The sequence below is a fragment of the Agelaius tricolor genome, unplaced genomic scaffold, assembly GCF_023055355.1.
Source record: "Agelaius tricolor isolate 1412-34295 unplaced genomic scaffold, bAgeTri1.0.p SCAF_15, whole genome shotgun sequence".
Taxonomy (NCBI): domain Eukaryota; kingdom Metazoa; phylum Chordata; class Aves; order Passeriformes; family Icteridae; genus Agelaius; species Agelaius tricolor.
In genome coordinates, this window is record NW_027269275.1 from 9,027,491 (window position 1) to 9,042,985 (window position 15,495).

General features: G+C 44.5%; 1 protein-coding gene across 10 annotated transcripts in view; it reads right to left on the minus strand.

The window, feature by feature from the left end:
* Window positions 1-7,486: 7,486 nt before the first annotated feature.
* Window positions 7,487-15,495, minus strand: part of ZNF423 (zinc finger protein 423) — a 281,081-nt gene continuing 273,072 nt past the window's right edge. For all 10 annotated transcript variants that reach the window (XM_071440356.1, XM_071440357.1, XM_071440353.1 and 7 more), the window contains one exon: window positions 7,487-8,121. In XM_071440356.1, coding sequence (XP_071296457.1) covers window positions 8,092-8,121 — 30 coding nt within the window. In that variant the 3' untranslated portion in view covers window positions 7,487-8,091. The remainder of the gene's footprint in view (window positions 8,122-15,495) is intronic.

Genomic DNA, 15,495 nt, shown 5'->3' on the forward strand with positions numbered 1-15,495 from the left:
ATCATTGATGCACAGTCAGGTTACCCAGATCACCTAAATTATCCAGATTACCAAGGACTCTGATCCTAGTGTGCCTGACACAGGTGAACATTAAGCTCCTTGAAGCCAAGGGAAATGGTTGTGCACATATTCACAGTGCAGCACAAAAGATGATGTGCTTTTCTGGCAGTTTCCAGAAAGCAGATGAGGTTGGTGTACAATTTGATGAAATGAAACAAGAACTGGAAATACTCTGTGAAATGAGAAATGGAGGGCAGGGATGACTCTGGACTTAATTGGTATTTTATGCTCTATTATGGTGCTAAACCCCCCACAGTAAGAGAAGGGGCATTAGTATTCCTGTTTGCAAGGACAAAACACATCTTACCTCCCCTTCTCAAGCCACACCAAACACAGCAGATTCTCTCATGGCAGACTTACCCCTGCCACTGTGTGAGCATTGGGAAACTGACAACCTGGTGGGCAGTGCAGGTGCCACTGCTGAGGGAGGGGAACATGGAAAAAGCAAAAAGAGATACCTGGAATTTGAAAAAAAAATAACCCAGATAGCAAGGGATCAGATGACACATGTACATGACAGAGGGTCATCCCCAAAACTCTGGGTTTGCCTAGCAATAGAACAGGTGGTACAAACCTACAGCAGCCATGGACAGAAATCATGGACATGGCTCCACTCAGCAAAGAGCTTTCCTGGCCCTGGGCTTGCACCCACACACCCCCTCAGCTTCAGCACTGAAACCAAAGAGGAAGATGGGATTTACTTAAAGACTATTGTTCTTAGCATCATCACAGACATGATCAAGCCAGTTAGAATAGAAAGAGAGAGGCAAAGCTATTTAAACTCATGCACTGCATCCACTGGCTCTGACACAAGTCAGATGTTGCCCACCTTCTCCTTTTAGACTATCCATTTCTCTTTCCACTCTCTGTATATGAGACCTTATTCTGACTTCAATCAAGGTTTCATCTTCCAGGTTTCAGTGTTTAAGCATTTGAGGCTATACACTATAATATAACATATAATGACATTGCATATCTATTGGGAATTATGCTACAGCTGATCAACTCTTAAGCCACAAGACCACTATGAAGACAAATATTTCTGAGTCCTACTTTGGGTGAAACTCTGTCTTACTAATTAGCAACACAAACTGTTTCTCCTACCTAGGCTAATGGAAGCTCTTGACCATTTAGCACCATTACAAAAGCATTAGCTGAACTCATTTGCTCACTTCCTTAGCCTTCTCTTCATCACAGGCTTATACTGACATACCTTGAAGAAACCAGAAAACACACAGAAGAAGCATAGCATCTGTATTTATAGCTTTCATGCATAGAAGCCAATTTCTTGAGGAACAGTGCCTATAAATTGCAACTGGAAGAAGATGCACTTATTTATTGCATTGCTTCCAACCAGGGAAAAAAATATTCTCTCCCCCTTTCCTTTGAATTAAAGGCTTGGTGAGGAAGAGCCCAGCACCTCAGGGACACAGCTTTTGCACATGCAGCTTGGAGGGCTCGTTTTGCTTGCTCATTTGTTACCAGAGAAGGGGCCAGGTATCTGTTCCAGTCATGTAAAACTGAAGACACAGATTAAAAAAAAAAAAAAAAATACGTTCAAACAAAGATTTTAGTCGATCTAAAAATATTTTGGGATTAAAGGTTTTTTTCAGGAGGGGAGGCCTCATCTAGCAGGATTTCTCACACAGAGTCCTACCATGCACTCACTAACTCTCTAGTCTCTTCTTTTAGAGGATACCATCAGTGCTGTACAGGGCTTTAAACACCAACACGTACTTGGGAATATCAGGAGAGGCAAAATCCAGAAAAGCTGGTCTGTACATTCTCCCACAGTTCAGTAATACCCAGCACGGCCCCTCCAACCTGCCCGAGCAGGTTGACTGCACTGTGCTATACAGACAAAGCAGTTAAGAGCCAAGTGTGGGTAAAACGGTGAAAACGCCGTCACAGCATCACCTTACCCGGGGGCACTGATGTCCCTAGAGCACTCCAAGCAGGGCTGAAGCGTGATGTTTGTCACAGGGCAGCTGTGACACCCACAGATGTCACAGGGTGGCAAAACCCCCCCGAGCCGAGCGCTGCCCGAGCCCCCGGCAGCTCGCGTCCGGCACGGAGCTCGCCCGCTCCAGAAAACAGAACCAAAGTTCCGATTTACAAAATCCAGGGAGCCGCCCTGAAGCGCCTCAGCGGCGCCCCCGCCGTGAGGGGAGGCCGAGGCGCGGCCCGGCGCGGGGACAATGGGGCCGTGAGGGAGCGGCCTCGCCGCGGGGACACAGATGGCCGCGGACGGCAGAAGGACACAAAGGCAGGGGACAGCCGCGGGCAAGGGCAGGGCCGGCCGAGCGGGGCCCGACGAGGGGCAGCCCCGCACAAAGCCGGCCCCGGCCCCCTCCTGCTGGCACCCCCAGGGAACGCTTCCCTTTTTCCCGCAGCAAAGGGCAATCTCTGAGGGCTGAACTGAGCTGGCTCTCAGGGCAGCGCACGCCGCGCTCCTCTGGAGCTGCCTGAGAGGTGATCAGTCAACGTCTTGTCTCTCTCTCAGGGTGCTCCGTGTTTCTCATTTGGACACCTCCTGTCTCCCTCTGTCACCTAATCTGCCAAGATGCTGCTTGGTGCTTCTTTTTGTCAGGAAAGTAACAATAATTCACAAATACACAGATCAAAAGGCATATTCTTCCACTTGCAGTAGAGGGACCTCACAGTTGTTAGGACAGCAGCAATGTAATAAAAACAGACAAAACTAAGAACAAAGCATTTCACAGGGGGCAAACATGAGAAAAAAGGAAAAAGACAAAGCAATGAAGAGCACACCATACTCGTATTGGCTCCAAAGCCCTGTGGCTGTGGCAGCTCTCACCATCTGGGTTTCTGTGGCCGTACACACGTTGGGCTCTCATGCTCGCAGCCAGGACAGCACTTGCAGGGGCTGTTCTTGCCCTGACTGATCGCTGACAGCAGGGGATTCCACAGGGACACAGCACCCCTACCCAACCTAGATTGTACTTCTGGAGGAGAGAGGATTGCAGAAACCTCCCTGCTTTAGGGTGTGAGCCAAAGCACAGAAACCATTTACAAAGACCATGGGAAAAATTTTCACTGTTCACACCAGAGTTTTACACATTAAAAGCCTGATAAACGCACCAAACCCCAGTCTACTCTTAGACATTGGTCAGATAGACTAACTTTGGACATGCAACATGCAGATTTACAGAGCAGAATTTCCCTTAATGCCACTGGGAGGGCAGTCAGGTTGTGGAGGAACACACCCCTTGGCTCCCTGACTTTTCCCTGCTCAGTAGGGTGATCTTGCCCAATCCACTCAAAGATGTTCAGCACAAAGTGATCAGGCACCCACTCTCTCAAATCATCCTCAAACATCTTTTGTCTGCCTTTCTTCTGGGACGTAATTGGCTAAACATTGTTTTTTCCAAGATTTTGAGGCACCTGACTGAAGGTGGTGATCCTTGCTGAAGGTGGTGGGTCAGAACAAGAACATACACAAGCATCAAATAAAACACAAATGTGTAAAGCCGCCTACACAGATAATAGGTGCTGGTTGCTACTTCTTGACTAAGTATCTTTATGTGTTTTAGATGTGTGGGTATGTCGTGAAGCTAAATGCAAAGATCATTCAGTGCATAAGGGCTACAAATACAGGGACTGCTACAAATACAAGTCCTTTGTTAATCTATTGTTTATATTAATTTACATTTCAGTATTTTTCTAAATATGAAGATATTAAACTGTCTGTATGACATTTCATTGCAAATTTAGAATTATTCATTATCTCCAACACTGTACTGGTCCTAATGCTACTAGGATCATAAAGTGACATTTTGCCTAAAGCCCATCTTCAGCCAGAATTTCAGCAATTCTGGTTTTCACTTACTTGTGAGTGATCCACATAGCCCACACCTTGAACAGCCTGTGCCAGCCCCTATCTGCACCACCACCACCACACAGGAGCTGCAGGTTACACAGATAGGCAGGGAAACATCACAGGGATGATGGAAAGGCTCTCCAGCCTGTTTTCAATGCGTCATTGCTATTGAAATATAGCTGCCTTTGGAGCCAACATTTCTGACTGTTTTCCAAATGTTTTCAGCAGCACTTCTTGGCCACTAAGAAAAAGGGGGTGAAACCTCAGACATGTACCAGAAGCTGTGATATTATCTTTTTTCCACCTGCAGTTAGGCTCTGTTTTCCCTAGGAGCTTTTAACGGATACAGGAACTATATACTACCCTGGCAAAGCACTCCCTGGTGTGACTGCAACTATGGCAGCAAAGCTGTTTTGTACCAGTGCAGGGCTGCTCTGCTCCTGCTCCCCTGTGGCACCAGCAGCACAGGAAGCTCCAGACAAAGGCCCCACGTTGTGCTGCAGAGCTCTGCCCCCCAGAGCCCTGCCTGGCAAGGCTCCAGGCCCTCAAAAACAGGGTCAGACACCAGTCCTGCACCCTGGCATAGGCTAAGGATCACCTCTGTGAGCTGCAGGTGTCCAGTGTGTCACAGATTCAGCTCCATGGCAGGAACAGAAAAGGGGGCAGCTCTCCCTCTGCTTCTTTGCAGCAGCTTTCACCCCCACACCCTAAACAGGATTTCTTTGGCCCCTAAGAAAGCAGTTATCAAGGGAGCAACATTCCTTGCCATGTAATGGTGACTGTTCATATGGGCCTGGTTATCTCAAAAATACCACAAAATAACCCAGTAGATTCATGGCAAGCCTTCTGCACATTTGCCCATATTGTCTTTGGAAAGAAATATATTTAAGAAGTGGCATTGGTCCATTGGTGTTCAAATATTACCCAAACACTGTAAGAGCAGAAGAGGACCACAGCTATTTTTCCCAGACCCGGGGGCACAGTCCAGCCCCTTTCTCCAACCTGATTTGGGCTGCTCATGAGTGAGGCTCATATGCCCAAAGAGATGAAGAAGACTGAGCAGGACCCCAGCCCTCACTCATGGAGCCACTCACTTACCTGTCACAGCACATGTTGCAGTTGAGACAGCCACAATACACAGAGTACCACCATACAGTAGCAGAAGGCTTTAAGCATTCAGCCATACAGAGTAACACCCTATCACTTCAGAAGACTGCAAGCATCTGCCTTTCTTGTTCTTTAGCCCAACATTTTATACCCTCCTGTTAATGCACTGCACCTGTGTGCCCCTCACTGTCCATGCCCTGCACCTGTGTGCCCCTCACTGTCCATGCCCTGCACCTGAGTGCCCTCTGCTCCCTTTGGTGTTGGTCAGTGCCCCTGGGCACGCCATGGCTCATTGCTGTCAGTGCTGCTCACCTGCTGCTCACAGCTGCAGCTCATTGAGGATGAGGCTGGGCCCAGCCCCACTCCCAATTGCCACAAACTGGGTACCTACACTTACATTTCAAAGGCCAGGTGGAAAATCAAACTATCCTTTTTCTCTGCCCCTGCCCTTGGCATGGTCAGGGTTTGGGACAAATGAAACATAAGCAGGTTCCCAGCACCCTGCCCCACGTCCACATTCCCACTAACGTGGGGAATATATGCAGCTCCAAACAGGATCCCCACGTGGGGAGTTCCCCATCTCAGCACAGTGACTGTGCACCTCCTTTTAACTAGTCAGCAGGGAGATGCTCAGACAAAGGTATGAGCTTCAGTACAGCACTACTAAGGCAGCTCCCCGAGCTGCATGGAAACATCAGTTCAGCTCTTGGGATTCACAATGCAGTGCCTTTTCCTGAAGGTAGAAACCTATGTCTTTTTCATTTCTGAAGGCTTGCCCAGAAGTGATCCAGCATCATTTCAAACCAGTGTCAGGCAAAGAGCCTCCTTTTTCAGTATCTCCATTGTAAGAACCTGCTTCCTTTCTTTGGCATGGAGAAGATGGCACATGAGCTCTTTCCACAGCAGCTGCTGTACATCCCCAGGTTTTCTTGCAAAGGCATGTATGAGCAAAGGCATCTATGAGCCTGTACTGCAAGACACTTTCCCATTTCCCATCTTAAAGTAATAAAATTGAGTTAGGAACATGCTTCTATTATGAACAGGAATAATGAATTGGTGATTTCATTAACTAATTTTTCAGCCCGTAAACATCTGTTCTGTGGTTTAGAGAGAAATAATCAGGTTGAAAGTTAATGCTCTTCTCTAGAAATGGATCATTTCAGTGTGATTTTGATGAAGAAACAGTGAGCTAAGAATAATCTAGATGCAAACAGAACTGTCCTCTTTGGAATTAAGAAAAGTCATTCCTAGTTTTGTTATATTAGGGTTCGTAAATTTATCACAAGCCACATTTGAGCCTAAACTCTGACTGTCCATTCTAGCATTGCTATTTCAGCAGAATAAAAACCATCTATCATTTGTCTCAAACAGGACATTCTTTTTTTTTTGGGGGAATAGTAACTTTTCTTAAGTTAGGACTGCTCTAGTGCTTCCTGCTGTAAAGATGACCCTACTTGAGTTGTGCCTGAAGTTGTGCTTTGATTGTAGCCTTCCCTTACTGTTCTGAAGGAACCGTGTGTGTACAACAGCACTGTCAACATCAGCAGGGATCTAAATTGTTGAAAACATGGGCTGCAGCATCAACAAGCTGTGCCACCCTTGCACTTGTAAAAAAGCTCACTATATAAACTAATTTAAGCATTGACTATATGTCCATGAAAACATATTTCCTACAAAATATCACTTACATGCTCCAAGCCCAGACATGGCCCAACGACAACCAGTTGTGCTCTAGTTCAGTGCAGCGATTTTGAAAGGCTCTGACTGTGCATGTTCCCACTCCACAGTCTTGCAAAGCCTTGTACTTTGTGGGAATGGGTAACCACATCATTTCAGCTGTCACAACTGCTGAATATTTATGATGATTATGATTCACTCAAGCCAGAGACACCAGGAGAACTAATCTTTCTAACTTTCCAGAGGTGTCCATGGTCCTTAAAATGACTGTTTCCCTGACCTCCTTACCAGAAGATAAGTTTAAAAAGAGTAAAAGAAAGCCTGGCAATTGGCTCTGTTGACACTTACACAGAGCTACAATACCTGGGGGTCTGGGGTGGGTAAAATATGCAGCCTCCTACCATGGTCAGCAAGGCCTGATCCAGTATCTGTGCATTTGTATACAATGCAGAAACTTTTTTTTTTTGTATTGAAACAAAGGAGCACAGAGATATGGGCAAGGCAGCTATAGGTCTGGTTCTTCTATTCTTGCTGAAAAAAATTTAAAATATTAATGAGTATTATGAGCTAGCAATACCTTCTCATAGTACATGTTCTTACCTCAACCTACCGTGGAGCCAGGGAGGCACATCCAGAAGCAAACACAATACCAGACACAGAACCATGGCTTTTGCTTTCCCTCCTCCTGGGCTGCAGAGTGCTCTGTGCCATCAGGTGAGTGATCACTGAGATTCAGCCACCCCAGCAGCAGCAGCAGCAATGCAGGGGGCACTGACAGACAGACAAGCTCTGACACTAAGATCATGTATTCCCTTTATTGAACTGTACTAGTTATTGCAATCAGATTAAGTCACATTTATAAAGCAGACCATCCAGTTGCACTGAAACCGATTATATTCATTACATAGTTTTAATCACTGTCCGGTGAACTGGCAAATCCAATCAAAGCATTAGTCTTTAATTAAAAAATTAAAAAGAAATATTCAGACAATAGCCAAGCAATCACATCACAATGCACAGTTACCTAAAATTGCAATTAAAAAGCAGTTAACAAAAAAGAAAAAAATCACACCTAATCTTTAACTATCAATATAATACAAGAAGCAACAAAGGGCAACAGCATCAAAGCAGATTTATCTAACACTATAAATTCAGTCAGAAGCAGAAGCTCTAAAGTACACTAGCTGAAGCAGGACAATAAAAAATACTGAGCATGGAATACTTTTAATCTCTTCCATTAATATTCATTTCCAGCTGCTTATAATAGCAGCGCCTCATGGCCAAATCATTAGAGTTTTACATCTGGGTTGCAAATGACACTTTGATTGGATGTAATGTTCAAATGGTCCTCCCCACTGTGCCACCGTCAAGTCTTCTGCAGAGAGGTGTCCTGTAGTGCCAGTGGCTCACTGTGCGTGCTGGCTCAATGTGTGGTTCTGGAAAGACGAAAAAAGGAGACATGCATGAGGGGCAGAATAATAGAAAGCATGCCCATACCCTCCCACTCAGTACCATTTATGCAGAGCTCAACATAAAAGCTTCTCAATTATTACAAAACAAAATGCAATAAAGTAAAAGTACTCATAAGTAACAGCTGCCAATATGACATATTTGCTTTGTTCTGACAGATCTGTTAATGCTGGCATGAACTTAGAAAAAAAAATGCTACAAGCCAAGTATAGTCATGAAGGTTTCCTTTTTTTTTTTTTGTCTCCTTTCAATACCTATAAAGAAAATGGTAACTTCATGGGCAAAAAAACTGCCTTTAGGGATTCCCTTCACTGTAACAATTAAAAAAATAAAAATCTGAATCGTGAGGGAACCCTTGCCATATTTTACTCTTTTATTCGCACTCGTACCGGGTGCAAGCACTGGCAGCAAGAGACACCAGATTGTGACACACACTTCTCAGTCCAAGAAATACTTCGGCAATAACAGCTGAACTGCCAGCTCAGGCACCAGGGTAATATTCCCAGCAGAAAAAAGGCTGGACACGTAACCCAGAAGTTAAATCTCTTTAAAGAATATACTTTTCTCTATACATTTCTTTCAGCAGTTTAGAGTCTCTTTTGTTCCCTTTTTTCCTTTTGGTAGATTTGTAATAGCTTCAATGTCATCACAGTATCTCACATCAGAGGATGCTGACCTGTCTTGCCATTTTGTGTAAGAGCCAATAAATCCTGGAGCCAACCTCGGAAGCGTATTTTTAGAGCAGTACCGATTCACCCACATTTTGTGTTCTGACTAAAACCCTAGTCTTACACATAAGCCTAGCTTTATTTGTATGATTATCCAATTATTTGAGCAACTAGAGAAGTGGTTCATGGTGAGGTTTTCTTGAGCTGAGTTCCCAGCATCCCCAAATATAAAAATTCATTTGTGCTATTTCAAGCCTAAGCAATTTCCCTAGTCTCCATCTGCCTAATAACAGAGCCGGGCAAGTCCGCCAGCTTGAAGAATAAGTTTTTAAACACAAAATGAATTTTGAATCTAATTATTTATTTACAGTGATGAAGCTTTAAAATAAAGTACGATATTTTAACTTTTCATAAATCATCTGGTCCTTCTATGCTATCACATCGTGATCAGGATAAAAGAGCAATCCCCCGCTTTATCCAGAGATGACATCTCCCCGATGGAGATCGCTCGTGGAAAGAGCTGGTGGGCGGCGGGCGGTGCGGGCCGGCGGCGGTGACCCCGTTTGCGGCAGAGCGGAGCGGCTGTGGCCCGTTTGTGGCACTCCCAAGCCGTGACCGCCAGGTGTCACAAGCGCTGCTGAGCTCCGAACCACGGCCGCGGCTCCCGAACCACGGCCGCGGCTCCCGGCGGTGCCGGCCCGGGCGGCGGGAGAGGAGCAGCAGCACGGATGGAGCCCTTGCGAACGAAATCCCAGCTGGGAAATCATAAAGTCACTGTTCAGCACAGCACCGGCCCTCTCAGAATCCCCTGCCTGTGACACTGAATATGCAGACCCACAAATCAGAAATTCGCGAATTGACGGCTGGAACTGCTTTGCTTTTAGACAATTTAACACCACCAAACACAAAATTCAATGGATTTTTCCTTTGATATACATGGAAATTTTCCTGGCCTTAAGAAGGAGTGACCTTTGCAGTGCTGGATGTTATTCTCAAGTCTAACAATGACTTTATGGAGGAGGATGGATGGAGCCCTGCACACACAATAGCAGCACTGACAAGAAGCTTGCCCACTAAGCCTAGCTGGGGAAGCATGAAAATGTGAAAGAATACACAGGCTCCTCTGTGCTCACACACTCCTCAGCATTTTAACAATGGCCATTCCTTGTGCACTTCATTACGGTTCTATTTTTAGGTCATCCTGAATATCAATAAAAAACCCAAAAGGTTCACCATCTTCAAATTGAAAGAAGGGCTATTTGTCGTAGACAAATCCATACTTAGTTAGGCAGTATCATTTAAAAGATAATGCACAATCAGCACTGGATGCATGACACACAGCCCACAGTCAGGGAACATGATTTCAAACTTGCATGGCTGCTGCATTGATTACACCAGGCAGGTCAATAAAGGAATGGTATGTGGCTCTAAATCTGATAATGAAGCTTTTATTGTGAGCCCTCCCTCCTCAAACATCAGCTAATAACATGTTCTGAACATTCCCAATACAAGAAATACACTGGGTTTGGGATCAGAATTTGTCAAAGGAACAAACAGATTGTATTCAAATACTGCAGCCATTTGGAGTTGGGTAAGGCAGGAGCTGAGAAATCAGCTGTGCCATAGGGCTAGGAGTTAAAAAATTACATTTTTCATATGCAAATCTTAATTTTGTCTTAGTATCTTGGGAATGTACCATTTATTCCCCAGGTATGCATTACTGACAATCAATATGCTGGCTAGTGCCTGGACCATGCAGTTAAGAGACAGAGCCTCATTTTACACAGGGCCTCACAAACAGGTCTGTAATGCCTATGGACATGAGAGCCTGTGTGCTCTGCATCCTTCCCCTGCCTTTCTGAGCACATCCTGCTCAAGCCATGGGCACAAATGCCAAGTCCTGCACACCCAGGTGCCAGTGAACACTGGGTGAAGGCTAAATAACCACCACTGTGTGTGTTTGAAAGTCCCATGAGAACCTCTCTGTATCCTCTGCAACCCATATAGGTTTCTCACATACTAAAATGTATTTCAAAACATGCCTTCCAAAAAACTAGTCTGGCAACTTGTCTCCTATTACTAGCAATTGTCATTTCTTATCTTCTTGCTTCTACTCCCTGTGCCCTGTGCATCTGCAGCTCATTGGAATTGTGCTCTGCAGATGTCAGAAAGCATCTCACCCATTCGGGGCTTATGTCTCTTCTCTCACATGTGTGTTTTCTATATTTGACCCATGGTTTTTCAAATACCTTTGTTAGGCACTTTTTTGTGTGCCCAGACACAGAAAATTCTCCTGGCTGACTAGACTTTGGGAGTAATTGAAAATCAAGTATTAAGAATGTAGTGCCTTAGTAGGAACAGTTTTGACCCCAATGGAGCCACTGGGCTGTTCCAGGCAGCAGACAGAACTCATAAAGACCAGAAGGAAGCAAGTGCTTTGGAACATGTGATACTACAGGAGTGCTGCTACCTAAGCAGCCTCAGGAAACTTCACCCACCTTTCCAGCAGGAGGGTGGGCTGGCTGAAAACAGCACGGGTGTGATTTTTCAACTCCAGAAATTATAGTTAGGGAAAAAAAAAAAGCCCTAATGGTGGTTTCCAGAGGAAAATAGAGCAGCCACAAAAATGCAGGCCCTCCAGGAACACTCCTGTGTGTGTGCACATGCCTAGCAGCTCCAAGGCCATCCATACACGTGCCCGTCTGGGGCCAGCAGGAGGCACGACATCATTTGGAAGCTGAACAGGAAAAATGGTTCTTCCCAGCTCCTGTTAGACCCCCTGGTTTCCGCACAGCTCACAGCTGATACCCCACTGAATACATCATTCTGAGACATTATTGCAGCTGGAAAACTCTACAGCAGCACTAAGTCACCTGTCAAGATCAAGTAAGTCACAGCTTATTTATAGGATAAGGTTGGAAAATCTCTTTTCTTAATAATCATGCAAAATGGATAGCAACTCCATTAGCTATATCAGTGGGAAAAATGCAACTACCCCAAGTCTCGGGGCTGTTGCAGTGTTTAAGTAGAATTTTCTACTGGCTGCACAATCCTCAAATGAACCATTTATGGAAGTGTCTGTGATCAAGGAACTGGGTGATGGGTTTTGCAGGAAATAAAAAGATTTTAAAGAATGGTTAATTATTGTCCATGTAGATATTGATTGTTCTCCAGATCTTCCCTGGAGACACCCCCTGCCTGCCCTTTGGATGCAGATCAAGCCATTTGTGCAGGACATCCACAATGAATATTTCTCTGGTTTTTTACATGCATGATTATGAAAACACTGGCATGACAATCTCTATTTTCAGAGCTCTGTGTCAAGAAGGAAAGCATCAGGCTTGAAAGATGATCACTTACAACAGTTCAAAGAACTCTTACAAGCTATATAAAGATCGAGAGAAAAAACACACACAAAAAGCAGCACATGATGGAGCGAAGCTCCAAGCCAGGCAGTCAAGCTGGGAGTCTCCCACACTGCAATGGCACTCACTGCCAACAAGTCACAGGTGTACTACACAGGAGCAGGTGAAAAAAATAAAATGCAACTGTGAGGGGTGTGATAATGGTTTGGGGCCATAACACATCCAGTCTACAGTGCCATTGTGCAGCTGTTATGGATTTAGACATTTTCTATCAGCCATTTACAAATACACTGTCTATGTGCATGGGCACATACCCCTAAAAGACCATATGTTATACAAAGGTTAAGAAATGGCCTAACAAGGCTGGTGATACCCCACCCCCAGGTAAAATTCTGCAGTGTCACACAGAGACTGGGACTCTGATGAAAGGCTACCAAGCCTCTCTCCCCTTCCAAATGCCACTGAAATGAACAGAAACCATTCCTTAAATAATTTCAATAAGAATTACGGAGATAATAGATTCATGTGACAATTGGCCATCATGAAAATTAACTGGTAATTAGCCATTGGGTGACCTATTAATCCCAATATTTTTTCTCAGGGTGTGGGGGGTCCTCCATTCCCAGGTAAGAGCCCAGGTAGTTTCTCTCTGCCTCTCCCCACTCTGTTCAGCTTTCCATCACCCCTTCAGGCTCTGATTCTAAGCCCAGAGATCGGGGTCATGGCTGGGGACCACTGGGACAGTGTCTCCTCCCCATTCTCTCTCCTTTTCCCTTTACAGAGCAGAGAAACAGGAGAAGTGATGCCTCCACTGACTGCCAACATGCACAGCTTGCCAGACAAAAACTAAACCTCAGATTCAGGCATTGACTTGAAGCAAAGGTTTGTCTCACATTTGAACATATATATAAAAAAAGACACAACAAAACCTCCAAATTGCTACAAACAGAAGCTAGAGTGTCTAAATATTTATGAAATACCATCTGCAGCAATCTTTTTTCAATGTTTTGCATCTTTTGAATTCAAACTGGTCCAAAAATAAATCTCTCAGCTGTTATTACTCATTACATATCCATAAGCATAGATATGTATGTACACAGGTACTATTTCCCTTTAACCGCAATCCATAAAGATAAAAATCTTTATGCCTTGACTTTATAAAAGGATTACTTTAGGCAGAGGACACAAGATGACCTGTGCTTTAACCATTGGAGATTATGCTCTCTACAGAAAGCTGTGAGCCTTAAATTGGTGCTGCTCTAATCCTAAACTGGAGAGGCATTCAAGGGATGCCATGACCCAGAAGAGCAAGAGGGAAAAAACTATTAAAAAAAAAAAAGACACACTGAAGGAGGAGGGTGGGAAAGGAAAGAGAAAGTGGAAAAGAAAGAAAGAAAGGAGAGCAAGCTTGCTTTACAGGGTAAAGTGTTTATATTTAATTTTAATTTCTGGTTTCTTCTTTCCCTTTGCTATCAGACTCTAAAGAAAAATCACCTTTGCACCCCCTTGCAGTTTGTATGTGCTTATTTTTAGAACTGTTTGACAATTATCCAAGGGTCTAAGACTAACAGATGGCCTGTCTTAAAGCCTCATATGTTCACTAGTTTGCACTTCTGACAAACAGTAAATGTACTCAAGAGTGTGCCATAAACAGGGCTGAATGAATACTCAGAACACAATTTAGTTAATACACTTCATTAAAACTGATAGTGGTAACCAATGTTTCCCATAAAACCAGGTGTTAATTGCCCTTCCAGTTGTTTCAGGTAACTTATGCAGTGACATTTATATGTTAGATCATAGTTTTTCAGGCAACACAGTATTACTTCTTCTCTTTCCCTTGGTATTTCACCTACTACATAAAATGCTTGTAACAAGTGAACTCCAAGTTATCATGGTATGCAATAAAAAAAAAAATTGTCAGGCAAGACAGGTTCACATGTCCCTTCTTTATTTGAAGAGTCCCTTGAAATGGAGGGAGAGGCAAACGAAAGGTGGCACATCCTTTGTGAAAGGCAACGGCTGCCTGTGTTACGGCTGCCTTCATCTCCGAGCATCTGATAACTTGCCATTCGTCAGTCAGTCCCTGTGTCAGCACACTTTGAGATGGCACTTCAACAAATGCAGGTAGAAAGCTGTCCTTTACAAGTTATTGAACCAGGAAAAGAAAAAATCATTTTGAGTGTCTAAGAAAATATGCCTGGAGGTTTGGTGTCGGCTGAAAAGCAAAGTTGCCCGTTTCCAATGGAAATAGCTGCTTCTGAGTTACTCTGATGCTTGCACGTGATTACTCCAGGGGTAAATGCACCTTTCACTGGTGCTGGGACACACAAACACTCATCTGTGCCGGGACTGAGCCTCTCCTGGGGTTTCTGTACCCACTGGGGAGGATGAGCAGCCTCCCTCAGTGCCTGCTCACCCAGGGACCCCCTCAGCCCCCAGAAACCCGCCCGGCTCCTCCGGTGCCCGGGACTGGCACCACATCTGCTGTCCAAGGGAAGGTTGGGAATTCATAACATTTACAGTGGGGCAAAGCCGTTCCACACGTGCCCGCCTGGATGCTGACTGTTTTTTCTCAAAAACTCTTTTTCCTCTGTGGTTGTGGGTGTGCAGGGCTGGCTGAGCCCCGCGTCCCACCCGGCCAGCCTTTGTTCTGCCCCACCTCAGTGTGCTCCTGACCACACTGCTTCTGCCCATTCAATCCATTCTTGGATTGTGATGGGCGTTTCTCAATTATTCTGGTTTGAAAAAATATCTTTCTATACAAATACCTTTCTTGGAGTTATTTTTCCCAGCATCAGCTTCCTCATACCCACTAAGAATTATTAGATGATTTATGAATTTAATTTCTCTTCTAATTCAGGTTGTTTAGTCCTAATCAGACTTCAAAAACTCACCTAAAATGCTTTCCCCTTTCCACTTGAGACTAATAATTTTGTATCATCAGTCTTCTAGATCTGCCATCTCTATTCTTCTCTAAAACTCAGAAGAAACCTAATTGAGCCTAATACAAGTGAACTCCAAGCACAGCCTAAGCCTAGCATAGCCTCTTGTATTCTATTAAATGCCTCACCAAAAGTCTAGACGCTTCTTCCAAAAATGCTGGGTAAAATGCTGAAGCACAAAAGCAAACTGAAGCCTTTGGGAAAATCTCCTTACCACAGCACTTTGGAAATAAAAAACACTGAGGAATACATTATTAAGAGATAACCAGAGTCTTCTGTTAGAGAAACTAGCTGTAAACACACCGTGATTCACTGAGGCACCCAATGAAAACAAGGAGCTAATAATACCTGTCCTGAGGGAC